General features: G+C 52.0%; 1 protein-coding gene across 5 annotated transcripts in view; it reads right to left on the reverse strand.

The window, feature by feature from the left end:
• The window catches only part of RPTOR (regulatory associated protein of MTOR complex 1), a 329,837-nt gene that overhangs the window by 237,097 nt on the left and 78,401 nt on the right, over positions 1 to 14,339 (reverse strand). For 4 of the 5 annotated variants that reach the window (XM_026483938.4, XM_057317686.1, XM_048227109.2 and 1 more), the window contains exon 3: positions 11,216 to 11,298. In XM_026483938.4, the coding sequence (XP_026339723.2) occupies positions 11,216 to 11,298 (83 nt within the window). Of the gene's footprint in view, positions 1 to 11,215; positions 11,299 to 11,483; positions 11,886 to 14,339 lie in introns of those variants that run through there. The other variant, XM_057317687.1, reaches the window with a different exon arrangement.

Raw genomic sequence — 14,339 nt, forward strand, 5'->3', positions numbered from 1 at the left:
ACACACATGCACCGCACACATATATACACACACACGCACCACACACACGCACACACACATGCACCGCACACACACACGCACACACATGCACCGCACACACACATCCACACACACGCGCACACATGCACCGCACACACACATGCACATGCACGCACACACATGCACCACACACATACACACGCACACACATGCACTGCACACACGCGCACACATGCACCGCACACACACATACACATGCACGCACACACATGCACCACACGCACACATGCACCACACACACGCACACGCACACACATGCACTGCACACACGCACACACATGCACCGCACACACACATACACATACACACGCACACACACATACACCACACACACACACATGCACCGCACACACGCACACACACATGCACCGCGCACACGCACACGCATGCACACACATGCACCGCACACACGCACGCACACACATGTACCGCACACATATACACACGCGCCGCACACGCAGACACATGCACCGCACACACATACACACGCACAAGCGTGCACACATGCACCGCACACACATACACACGCACACGCACGGTGCACACACACATCACATGTAACACACCCCACACAGACATACCTCATACACACACACACTGCACACATTACACACACATACCACACACATCACCCATATACAACAATCACACACATATGCACACACACATGGCACAGAACCAAGAGACAGATAAAAAGGTCAGAACAAACTACATGCAAATTTCACAACCCGGAGGCAAAAGTCCCAAGCGGCTCCTACGGCCCCACATTCCCCTTCCTATGCTAAGGTGACACGTGGAGAGTGGCCCCCGTACATCGTGCCCGTTACGCAAGCAATGAACACTCAGGTATTTTAGATGCACGGTGTGCAGGACGATGGAGGGTCCAAGGCTTCTGCGCCTACCCTAAATCTGCCGTGACGTTTTGTGTATCATTTCAGGGATTACCTACATGTGTATCTACTCCTCTGTGGGACCAGAATTAACCCATAACCGACACAGCAAGCCATCAGGAGGGAAGGAGACACTGGGAACACCTGAGGCAGAGCTGGGCCAAGCCCCCCAGGGCATGTTCCCGGCAGGGCATCCGAACGGGCAGCAAGCCAGGCGGCCGGACCTATCGATGGGCTGTGCACATCTAACTATCCCTCCACCCACCTGCCCACCTAGCTACTCATCCGCCCTCCATTCGTCTGCCCGTCCGTCCATCCATCTCCACACCGACACTATTAATCTGACAAGCAGGAAAAGCTGAATTTCTACAAGGTTCATGTGCATATTCTAAGTCCGCTGAATACATTTTTTTCTTTTATACTTTGCTTTTTAAATATAACATATTTGAAAATCTTCCCACAATAGAAGTCGAATAGCTATAGAATTCTGTGTTTCTCCCAAATTTCATATGCTTTGCAGGAAGAAAGACTAGGAGAAGACCCTTTGATAACATTCTCAATTTCTTCCATGTTTATGGGTTTTCTATCTTTTCTGAGGTCAATCATGGTCATTTCATTTTCCTAGAAAATTATGCACCTCATTCGGGTTTCCCCATTTATTTGCAAAGTTTCCTTCATGACTCTTTCAATTTCCTCAAATCTAGAGGTACTTCCCGATTGTCTGGGTTCTCTCCTTGGATTTTATTGAAATTTGGCTAAGAGTGTCTTTATAAAAGCAAAACTTAGAACTAAAAACCCATCAAGGAACCTACCTGCAGCCCTTACAAGAGATAGCCCCCCAATGACACTGACAGGAGCCCTGTTTGGTCCTCCCGGTTCAGCCATGTGCCAAATCAGCCCTCTGTCATCCAGCGCCCCCCCCCCCCCCGGTCATAGCCGTGGACAGGGTGGGAACCTCAGCTGCGCGAGCCATCCACAGACTAGCCAGTGAACGCAGGACCACGGCAAAATATGTAAATAAATACAAGGTGCGCCGGGCCAAGCACAGTCTCTCTTTGTTGGGATGCTGGGAAAGGCAGGCTGGACCCTGCCACTTAAGACCAGCTGTGGACCCGGCACACCTCCTTACGGGGACACAAAGAGCCCGCACAGCCTGTCTGTGGCCTCGGAAGGGGCCGCTTGCCTGTGTCAGACTCAGGGTGTGCTCCTTCTGCAGCACTCAGTGGCCCTCAGGCACCCCCCAGCTTTCTGGGGGCTCCTTTCACTGCAGAGAGATGGAGGGGGTGGGGAGCCACACGGCCTACGTGGAGTCGGTGGCAGAGTGGACCCACAGGCCAAGAGGGCCCAGGACACTCAAGGCGTGGGGTCTGGGGACCTCGCTCTCTCCTGCGATGTGAGCAAGCACCTGGGGTGCATGTCCTCTGGTCTCTCCCCTGGGGTAGTACGTGCCTTTTCACCACACAGCCTGGCCACCCAGGGACTGGTGTACACTCTTCTGGGGGGAATTGAATCTTGAAAATCCAACCAAAAAATGCAGCTAGCAGAGAGCTGAGGCTGAAGAAGTGGAGCGAGGAAAGGTCACGAGGCGATGTTAGAACCATGGGGTTCATGGCCTCACAAACCATGACCATGGCCTCACAAACCATGTTAGAACCATGGGGTTCATGGCCTCACAAACCAATTCGCAGGGTGGCAACAAGCAGAATGTGAGCCCCGTGGGCAGGGCCGCGTCTGGTTCACGCGGGGACAGCCAGGCAGGGGCCTCGCTGAGCAGGCAATCAGCAAACATGTGAAATAGACAAATACATCAGAGAAGAAAATCAAGTCACCGGGCATTGAGGGGTCCAGAAAAGATCTGCAGGGTTAGCAAAGCTAGAGCAGACGAGAGACCCGGGGGACACGGCATGCTGGTACCAGCCGCTAGCATGGAAGCACCCCTGACGGCTGCTGGCGCACCCACTCCCCGGCCCAGTCCACAGAGGTCACTTCCCCTGCCGCGCCACACCGACTGACCTTGACAAGAAGTTTCTCCATATCATGCCATCCAGGCCGAGTGGGCCACCACTTTTTAAAACCAAACACCTAGCGAATCATGCGGAATACGTATTAAAATATCTAATTACACAGTACATGTATTGATGTAGTCACAGAACCTCTTAATAAACATTTTATAAGTGGGACAAATCGAACAGGCCAAAGACTATTTCAGGACTTAAAAGTTGCTATGAGGTCATCAGCAGATATCACATACATTACTTGGAAAGGACACAAGTCCTCTCGACAAAAACTCTGGCTCAGTCAGTTTAAAAAACTCCATTGTGAACTCTCACAAGTCAATAGTAAAGACAAATAACCCAACTAAAGAGCAGTGTAGGATCTGAACAGCATGTTCCCAAAGAAGATGTGTAGATAAACGGCCAAAAAGCACATGGAAAGGTGCTCAACGTCACTAGTTATTAGGGAAATGCAAATCCAAACCAGAAAGAGATGCCTCTTCACACCCCCCAGGGTGACCACCTTAATAATAGGGTTTTTTTAAGATTTTATTTATTTATTTGACAGAGAGAGTGTGTGAGAGAGAGAGCACAAGCAGGGGGAGCAGCAGAGGGAGAGGGAGAAGCAGGCTCTCCATGGAGCAAGGAGCCCGACACGGGGCCCCATCCCAGGAGCCTGGGACCATGACCTGAGCCGGAGGCAGACGCCCAACAGACTGAGCCACCCAGGCATCCCCAATAATTGTTTCAGAACAAAACACACAGAAAATAACAAGTGTCAGTGAGGACGGGGAAACTGAGCTCTGACATGCCACCAGAATGGAAAATGGTACGGCCGCTACGGGAGTTCCTCAAAAAGGTCGGCACGGAGTTACACACGACCCCAGGAGACGCCCGAAAGAACTGGAAGCATGCGTCCCTGCAAACACTCGTATGCCCACGTCAACAGCAGCATTACTCGTGAGAGCCGAGAGGCAAAAGCAGCCCAAGTGTCCGTCAGCAGATGGACAAACAAATGTGGTGTGTCCATCCAGCAAACTCACCCGGCTGTAAAGGGACTGAAATACTGATCCCGCAACAGCACGTGAGCACACGAACCCTGCCGAGCGAGGGAGGTCAGGGACACGGGCCACACCGTGTGCGACTCCCTCATACTGCGTCTGTGAATCCCGTGTCCACATCTCAAACCTCCATTACATACCACAGCGGCAAGTAACTCCTTGACATTTAAGATAGGGTACCCAGAAGCCGTCGTGAACGCCCAATTCACGACCACCACGGAGACATATGGTTTCCCGATGGAATGAAGTCAAGCAAGCAGAAGAGGCCACTCCCCTCGTCTGCGACTACCCCCCTGGATCAGCACTTTCTCATCTGGCTGCAGCCGGATTTGACAACCCTTCCCAGTCACATATGGCGAGCATACGGTGGGCTCCTCACAGCCTCCCCCAGATTCTACACCCCACTGCCTCATGCTCCCTATCGTCTCCTTTCCCAGAGCCGGCACTTCCTCAGCCGTCTTCACTTCCCTCCCTAGCACACCCTCCAGAGCCGCCTGCACATGGCTCAGTACCGGGCCGGCCAGCTCAGGAAGCCGCCACTGCACAGGAGGTCTGGGGCTGTCGGACGTCTGAGCTGCACTGTTAGAGTGCAGACACACAGCGCCTGGTCCTCCTTGCGATGTCACACACACAGATAGCGCTCTTGTCAAAAACATCGTGAAGTGGAGAGACCAGATCCCTGATGGGCTGGTCAAAGACAGAGTTAAGCCCTATTTCTCTGTAAAAACAGATACTACCAGCAAGTCGGAGCGCGGAGGTGGGCGGAGCAGGGGCGGGCCCTCCGGGGCCGACACCCCACCTCGTCCTGTTCTCCCCCTTAGCCCACCTTTCACATTTACAAACCCTCACCATGCAGTGGTATGCTCTCAACTTCCATTTCTAAAAAACAGCACAGCAACAACACAACGAGTGCATGTTCTTCCCACAGATCCCAGGCCACAACACACACGCGCCCCACCCCCGTCTACCCCCAGCACGATGGCAGCAAGGAGGCACCTGTCCCGGCAAGCCTGCCCTGCCTGTGAGGCGCACCTGCCCGCAGAAGGCAAGGTGCGAGGGGCTGCCGGTGACGTCTGCTGCAGGGACAGGAGGGGCGCGCGGGGACGCCTGACTGATCTGGCTCCCCGACGGTGGCCCGTGGGCCTCACATCCATGCTCGGCGGTGCACCGCTCAAAACCACGGGGGCCCAAATCCCAGAAGGACTGTCACACATCCGTGCCAGCTGCGCCGTGACTGCGGAGGCCGGAGTCAGCACAGGGACGGCACTGCCGCAGCACCGCACAGGGCGATCCTCGCAGACAGCCGGGGGGTCTAGCCAGGCAAGGCCGCTCACCCTCCAGACAGGCTGCAACATCACTTCCTCTTCCTTCTTCTTTGTCAACGTGCTTGAGTGTTTTTAAAGATTTTATCAGTGGTGCCTCGAAGCTGCTGAGTGATGGCTGAGGGCCGCCTCTCTGCGCTGATGGAATGCGCCGGCAGGCGGGGTTAGCAGGAAGAGCTGAGTAGAAACCGGTTTTTGGGGGACAGGGCTGCACAGGAGCACAGATCGGAATTCTCCCCGAACATGGTGTGTGCAGAAGCAGTGAAAGAGAACAGAGTAAAGGGGGAATGCGGGGACATGCTCAAGGCCGAAGCAAAAACATAACTGATGTGTACGTCCCAGGTACAAATCTCCGCTTTCTGGGGGAAGCAATTAAGTCACTGTCAAAACACAACAGTTAACCCCAAGAGGACTGGAAGGCTTTGCCTACACTGTCATGCAAATTTAACGGACACCTGCTGTAAAGCACTTCACACCAGACAGGAGCCACAGAAGTGTGAGCTGTCTCCCCAGTTCCCCCTCTGGTTGTGCGTCCTCATTTGCAATGTGTCACAGAAACACAAGCGAGGCGCAGAAGGCCCACGTTAGGACCCACAGAATAGGAAGCTGGGCTGGTGAAGGAAGAAGAGGGGGACAGCAGGACAGGATGGTGGTGTGACGTGTCGGTGATGACAGCTCTCTCCCTTCAGGGTCGTTCTCACTGGCTGTGCCGCAATGTCAGCTTGGGGTTAAGGCCCCAGTGTGACTGTCCCAACAGGAGCCCTACAACAAACAGGCCTATTCTGCTCGTCCGTCCGGAGCACCTACTGGGGGGGGGGGGGGGGACAGACCAGGGGCCAAGCTGGCTCCTCCCTCAATAATCTACATCCAACTCTGAAAACCCCAAGACACGGTGGAACTCGCTCACTTACGGGTCTTCTATGCATCCCGGTATAAAGCTGACTCCAGAACACTGAAGGAGTCAGGTGGGACAGCTGTCGGCGTTGGCGTATGCTGCTCTGCCCCTACGCCCACCCCCAAAGAGGGAGGCACCACAGCCCGTGGGTCCCAAGCACTGTGACCAGCCCCAGGAAGGAGACCGCAGGCCGGGGCGGCGAGTCACCCAGCAGTGCAGTGGGCTACACAGCCCGACCCAGCAACCTGGCTGGACAGAGAGCCCCTCCTCTAGCACCTCCCAGCCCGAACGTCTGGCAGCTCGTGAAACAGGCCACCGGATGCTCTCCCCCCAAGATGAGGGTCACACTGTCAGCCCCATCCCAGGGAAGAGGCAAGGAGATACATCCTGCCCACAGCCCAACCTAAGTGCTGAGGTTGGTCCAGTCACCAGCGCTCTTTGTTTGAGCACACTCTCCGAGGCACACAAGCAGCTCCGTGATCAAAACCAAGGAAAGGTCTTTGTCGCTCCAATTCAAATGCAACAATTATTTCCACTTGGCCGATGACCAGGGGGTGGAGCCCTGCTCTGCCCCAGACTTCCAGCTCCGCGTGTGCTCTGCCCGGCGGGAAGCACGGTAAACACATGTCTGTCTAACAGGCAGACCGACCTCCATTCCTCAACCGCATAGGAGCCGTGACCGACCAGGGGAGCACGGTGCACTGCGGGATCCACACACCGTCCTCAGAACTGCCCAGCATGCCCGCTCCCGGCGGGGCCCATGGCCACAGCCCGCCTGCGCCGCCTCCGCGCCCACACACCTGCCTCCCAGGGGAGGAGCTCCTAGAGCACACAAGGTGCGTTCCAGGGAGGCCCCACGGGGCACATCTGTCCCCTTTCGTAGACACCCGCAAACTGGTATGTTACTGGGACAAAATGCACTCGGTCAGGGGCCGGGGGTCACTTCAGACGCCACGCACAGTGGAAGCCTCAGCTCCCTCAGCTGCCTTAGTGACCTATAAACACTCCCGCCTCCATCTGCTTTCAGGTCTGCAGCGTTCTGGGGAAAGAGCGACAGGACGAGACCCTCGTCTGCAGCCCCTCCTCGGCTCTGGCCCCTACGCCCTGCACTAAACTGCCAGAAGCCCCGCCTTGTTAGAGAGAAAGCCTCCGAAACACACGTTCTCCCCTCTGCAATCCCCGCTGCTGTCGCCCAGCCCCACGCCCAGCTGGGACTGCCTGCAACAGGAGTGAGGTCTGTCTCCCTGCAGGACCGCCAGCTGGAACGACAGTCGGCATTCCTCCTTCAATCTCCTGCACCGCACAGATTTATGTACCTACGAGGCAGGAAGGCAGAGCCTTAAATTTAATCAAAAGAAATATCTCACTGGTGGCAAACTGATAAATTATTTACACAAGGGTTCAATCGGCCTGGAAAGGAAATCTGGGCCTGACAGTCTGGCAGCCTCAGGAAAAAAATGTACCATCATGGCTTCTCTAAATTCCTTCTTGACCCCAAATCACCTTTATCAAAACGTTTAATCCTGCACAGTTAAAGCTAGAAAAGCAAGGCGGACAGAACACGAGGAAGGACATCGACTCTGAGGCACGAGGTGGGCAGGTTTTCCCGTGGCGGGTTCTCTGCCCCCACCCCCGCCGGGTGGCACTGGGGCAGTAGGGTCCCACATGTCCCACCCACAGCCACGCAGAGGAAGGACATCGACTCTCTGAGGCACGAGGTGGGCAGGTTTTCCCGTGGCTGGTTCTCTGCCCCCACCCCCGCCGGGTGGCACTGGGGTAGTAGGGTCCCACATGTCCCACCCACAGCCACGCAGAGGCACGCCAACACGAATGAATGCGACCTTGTTTCCAGCTGCACCAGCTTTCCGAGGCTCACAATACAGGACATGGAAGAAAAGGAGACCAGGTCTAGGGGTGTCTCCCTCAAAGGTCTAGAAATTTAGTAACACTCCCGTTGTTTCATTGCAGATGACACATCAGCCTCTATCATGCAGAGCACTCGAGGGCCTGCAGAACGCAGTGAAGTGGTGTGTGTTTAGCTCCGCGATGTTCCCAAGGACCCTGATTTACAGTGAGGGCCAGGCCTCCTTGCACACAAACACCTGAGCATGTTTTGTGCCAACTCTGGGAGGCAGCGTGAGGCCGGCCTCCCTCCCTCCCCTGTCACCCGCCGCAGCCTCCAGAGAGCGGAGCAGCACGCCACCCGCCCCGGAGCACGCAGTGTCACCGCGCAGACGGCACGGCCCCGACCGCGCCGGCGAGCCCTCCCGGCACTCCCTTACCTTAGGCTCCACTCTGAACAGGCGCACCCGCTAACAGGAGGAAGCGGCAAAATTTTAAACCTTTTTATCATACTTAAAACTGACTGCAACCGTCTTGACATTCAAAACAGAAAATACTAAGTATTCGTTGCTGTGGTTCCGCTTCCTGAACGCAGGCGAAAGAGCCCACTCCGTCGGCGTGAACGTCTCCTTTCTAGGATGCGGCTGGCACGGCCCGATCCCTCCCTACCAACCAGCCCCAATGGGGCCCCACCGACACCGGTGTACCCACACCTTTTCTTAAGCACCCGACAATCTAGAAACACCGCACCAGCCTCTTGAACTGCATCTCTCCTTCAAAACATTGCCTTGCAGATCCGTTCCTGAAATCCCACGGACTCCCAGCACGTGTCTCGGACTAACGATGTCCACCTGGACGACTGCCCCTCTGTGCTAGCGCTCGCCTCGCGCGGCCACCCTCCAGCCATTCCGAGAAGGTGGCTTCGCAACTCCATCCTGATTCTACTGTCATTTTTGGATCTGTGATCATGTCCCTGTATGTAAATGCTGCCTGCCTTACATGGTAATGCCTCTTCCAGATGCCATGGGAGAGATCTGCCCCGACAGAAATTCAGATTAAAAATAATAACAGACCCTACTTTCAAAGATTCCATTTACTGCAAGCTAGCATGAACCAGCTGAAGCCTACCAAGTTAAACTAATAAAGCTAGCAGTGAATCAACTCTCAGCACTCCCCAAAATTGCCAATCATACCAAATGGAATAAGCATACAATATCTTGAAATATTAAACCCATACTCTGAAAGACCGTATCTTCTCACGTAATATTTCTTTCAAAGGAAGAACGTAATTAAAACAGCAAAGCTTGCTCCGTGAAGAACACACTCGGTTAATCAGAATTTATCTGGTTGCATCCTCTTTTAAATAAATGGACCCAGCAAAAAGCCAAAGCATGAAGTCAAACCCAGGAGATGGTCAGACATAGGTAAGTCAGAAAGGTGTTCTTTTAAATTTGAATGTTGCTGGTTCTCCACCTTCCAGATGCCAGTGATGTCAAGTCTTCTGAGATGTTACCTGTCGTAGATGTGTGTGTTGTCACATGCGGACTGAAAGTCAGTCTGCACCGCACACGCCCATAAGCACCTGGGGGGTGTCGCTAAGATCCTGGAGTGCCCCCTTCAAAGTCCTCAAAGAAGCGAGTTTCTACTGACAACAGTAGCCATCTCAACTGTCTTTTTTTTTTTTTTTTAAGATTTTATTTATTTATTTGACAGAGATAGAGACAGCCAGCGAGAGAGGGAACACAAGCAGGGGGGAGTGGGAGAGGAAAAAGCAGGCTCCCAGCGGAGGAGCCTGATGTGGGGCTCGATCCCATAACGCCGGGATCACACCCTGAGCCAAAGGCAGACGCTTAACCGCTGTGCCACCCAGGCGCCCCCTCAACTGTCTTTAAAGGGATACACCATGGAAATATCTCTCGGTTCCTCACCCTAGCCCCAAAGGCACTGTCCCCTCGCGAGAAAGGCTCCTGAGCGTTTATATAACCATCAACAGGTAACAAACCTCACGGAGGAAAAAGCAAAGCCCTCAGGCATGGATCAAAATCACCACCAAGAAACTGCCTTCTGAAGAATGGGGTCCGGTTACTGACCCACAAGTTAGACTCTGCTGCCCCTAAGACACGGGGGAGGGACATGGTCCCCACCACTCAGTCATCCCACGACTGTGGGCAGCAGCAGAAATGACCCGCGGGCACAGTTCCAGGCACCAACAGATTCATTTCTGGCTGTTCTCTTAGAATATAAATAAGTACGAGAATCCCTAATTCCAGATCAGGAGGATAAACAGTCCACAGGTGAAATCCCAAGCAGGCAGGGCTCACTGGGGGCCCTGAGCCACTTGGTCCCACGAGGCAGAATCTCAACAGGAAGGGCGAAGACCACAAAGGCTCTCAGGGGCCGCGAGGCCACCGCCACCCGCCTGCTGTGAGGTCGCACCCTGTAGAGAATTCCAGAGCCTGCCCACCAAACAATGCGGAACGGAAAAGCACCTCCATAAACACCCCAAATTTCTAATCTTCCACTACAATTATGACATCTTCAAACAGGCTAAGGAGCAAGGCTGAAGGGAATGGGTCTTCGGGTGGTTCACGAGAGAACGTAAGATCTTAAAAGGCAGTCTGACACAGTTACCACAGTCCACACCACTGTTCTCTAACCATGAACCTAGAAGATACAAGCAGCAAAAGGCACCGCAACCGGCAGCCGGCCCCTAAGAAGAACCTGAGCTTTGCATCAAAGACAAAGCGCGTCCTGGGCGCCATCCTTTCAACGCTGAGTGCTTTCTTCTCAACTGTTTGAAAACTGAAGACGGAGAAATAGCTCTAACTAGTTGAGATTGCAGGAAAGTTACTGAAAATATATTTCCTGTGCAAAAGAAAAACCATGATTTAAGAGTAACATGAGAAATGCTTTCAGTGTCGAAAGACTGTGGGGGGAAACTCAGGCCAAATGAGTAAGAGACCGTCCAGCCCAGAGCCTGGCCGCCTTCACACACAAAAAAGGACATGTCCACCGAGCCAGCAGGGAGGGTGCAGGGAAGAGCGTCCAGCCACCGAGGGATGTGGGCTGACGGTCCACAAAAACCTCCGCTTGGACTCAAAGGCTGTTTGAAACCAAGGAATTGAAGCTTCCCTGTAAGAAAGAAAGAGAAAAGCAAATAAAGAGCACTTACCCTCGGCTGCCAGTTCTCGTATTGCTTCTGCAAATTTGCACCGATGGTTTCCAGAGCTTTCTGAGGCCCCATCGACAGAGGATCTGAAGAAGCAATAAAAAGCAGAAAGTTCGTTACCCTTTCATTTCCTCCACTGCTGAGCCTGTCCCTCACAGTTTCCTCTTCCATCACTCACTTCAGAGTCACCTTGGACCCACAACTAGGGGTTCTCCGTGTTTAACCAGATGTAGGGAACTGCTATGCCCCCAAACAGGACAAAATGCCACACCTGTTCACCTTTCTAGAGAAAAGTGGTTTGGTCAGACTCGCTGGCCCCATGAAGTTTCCTCTCCTGCCCGTGCTCGTCACTCAGCCCCGTGGTCGCCCGGCACTTGTCCTGCTTCGTTCCTGTGTTCCTTGCAGGCTGTGTGCGGTGGGCCACGGGCCTGGCAGGGGCCTCTGTGCAAAGCAGGCCACAGTGAGGGCCGCACAGTGCTTCCGTCGTGCAAAGAACCAGGAGGAAGACGGAAGGACCAAGGCGACGCGTCCTAAGTAACTTCTGTCTGTGCTGGCTCTTCCCGTGTGTTTGTGGCTTACCCACTCATTTCGGGAGTGGCTTCTAGGGCAAGTAACTCTAACCAGCAATTTCTCAAACTTACTTGGCCTCAACACATCTCTGCACTCTTTAAAAATATGAAGAACCCCAAACAACTTTTAAGTGGTTGTATCTATTGGTATTTGCTGTATTCAAACTCAAGATGAGAAATTTAAAAAATATTTCTTTATTCATTCACTTAAAAGTAATGACAAACCCATCACATTTGAACATAAATACTTATTATGAAAAATTAGACAAAAAAATTAATGAGTTAGTACTGTTCTACTTTTTTTGCAAATTTAATACCTGGTTTAACACATCTGTGTCTACATTCATCCATTACAAAACATGGTTCCCGCCGACACAGAGGAGGAAAATCCCACCTCACACACAGACATCACTGGAAAGGAGAGGCCACTTTAAACTGCCTTCTGAGACAGTCATGCTATCTTCTTCGATGCCACACCCAAACCCGACACGTGGTAGCTTCTTGAAGACTGTCTGGAACGTGGAGCCTGAAACCACAGCAATGAACCCGTACTCCAGGGCATTAAAACCCACTGGTCTAGCACGCACTTTGAACAGATCCTCTCCCCGCGGATGACTCTGTGTCATCAGCACGGGTCATCTGTAAAATACTGGTTCACTAAGCTACGTGGATCTTCTGGATCTTGTTCTCCAATATCTCTAATTTCATCACGGGCAACAAACACTTCCAGCTGTTTTCCTTAAAGTGCCAGCTCGCTTTGTTCATTTTCCAGAAAATGCCTGCCAAATGCCCAAGGCCCATCAGCTGCTCCTCCAGGCAAAAAAGATGTGCCATGAGAAGAGCAGCTAGTTCGGCTCAGGACTCATCCACCAAGAGAAGCCCTTCCTCCCTGCGACCAGGACCCGCCACTCGGCAGCCCCCTTCATCACGCGTCTTACGGATGTGTGTCCAAAGGCAGCATCCATCCGTAAGACTGTGTCAGTGCTGAGCCAGAGCGCCAAAACACCTTCCCGTAACTGTTTTCATGGCCCTTGTTTTCGACGTGCTAACACTAATTCTGCCCCAACTTCCCCAAAGTATCCCTCTCAAATACTGCCTTCCACACAGGTAAGGATATCAGCTAATCTCCGCCCTTCTCCCCCTGCTCCCCAGACACCCCAGGGCTGATCCCACTGTGGCGACAATGTACAACCACTCTCTGCAGAAGTGGAATGGCTCCCAAGAAAACAACTTCAAGGGACCAGGGGACAATAACGTTCATGTCATCGGAGTCTCACGATGAGAAAAGTAGGTGCAGAGCTCAAAAGCAGTTGAAGATATAATGCTTGACAGCTTCCCAAATTTGGCAAAAGACGTAAACTTATAGATTCGAGAAGGTCACTGAACCACGACCAGGATTAACCCAAGAAAATCTATATCCAGACACATCATAATCAAATTGCTAAAAACAAAAGACAAAAAAAAAAAAAAGTCTTTAGAGAACAATCAGTTCACAAAGGATCAGGAATAAGAGAGTCTCTGGATTTCCCAACAATCCTGAAAGCTGGATAGAATAGAGCAGTGCCTTCAAATCGTCCATGAAAATAACAGCAACCTGATACTCAAGTCTGAGGGTTTTAAAATAGAGGTCTTTTCAAACAGGCAAACACTCACAAAATCTGTCCCGTGTTCCTGTTCTTCAGAAATAAAGCACAAAGGAAGACAATGAAGGACCCAGGAAAAGAAAGAGACGGAGAAACCACAAGACATCCGTGAACCATATCCAGAGACGAAGCCAGCCCAACAGGAGCTAGGGGGGTGTTTTTTTAAGAACAAGTAGATAATTTGAGCCCTGGAATAACTACTGATAGCACTTGACAGGTGTACTGGAATACAGGTAAGAAAATGAACTCATAAGTTCACAAAAAAGTTAACAAATAAAAGTAACTGGCAAATGTGTAATTATGGGGGAAAACTCACATACACAGACAAGAAAGGAACCAATCAGATACCCCCTCTGGGAAGGGCAGAGAAAAGACACAGCTTTCTCTTATTATGCTCTTTAGTACTGTGGGATTTTCAAGCTATATGCACATATTACTTTGATTTTTTTAAAAAAAGAATTACAAAATTAAGTAACAGGGTTTTAGAATTGGAAAGGACCTTTATCACCAGTGCACCAAAGTCATGGGGGACTTTTCACGATACAGATGCCAGGCCCTACCCTGGAGAGTCCAATTCACTAACTTCAGAAGAGCCCAGTCAGCTAATGAGCACCTCTGGCTGAGGGAAACCTAATGAAAATTGGGCTGTAATTAACTTATCTGGAAGAAGTATGGTAAATTTGTTTCAATCCGTACGTAACTAAAGAAATTAGATGTTCATCTTCATCTCTCTCTATTCTGGTAGGAACCGAGTGCTAAGGTCTCAAAAGAATTATAATGACCTCAATCAACTCCGCTGTAATCTAAATCACAAGCCTGGCAAGAGATACAAATAAATCAGAATCTGAAAAATAAAAATTCAGGGCCACCGAAGAACATAAACAAAGCAAAGGGAAGCAGAAAACCGCATCAACA

This window comes from Ursus arctos, unplaced genomic scaffold, assembly GCF_023065955.2.
Source record: "Ursus arctos isolate Adak ecotype North America unplaced genomic scaffold, UrsArc2.0 scaffold_24, whole genome shotgun sequence".
Taxonomy (NCBI): domain Eukaryota; kingdom Metazoa; phylum Chordata; class Mammalia; order Carnivora; family Ursidae; genus Ursus; species Ursus arctos.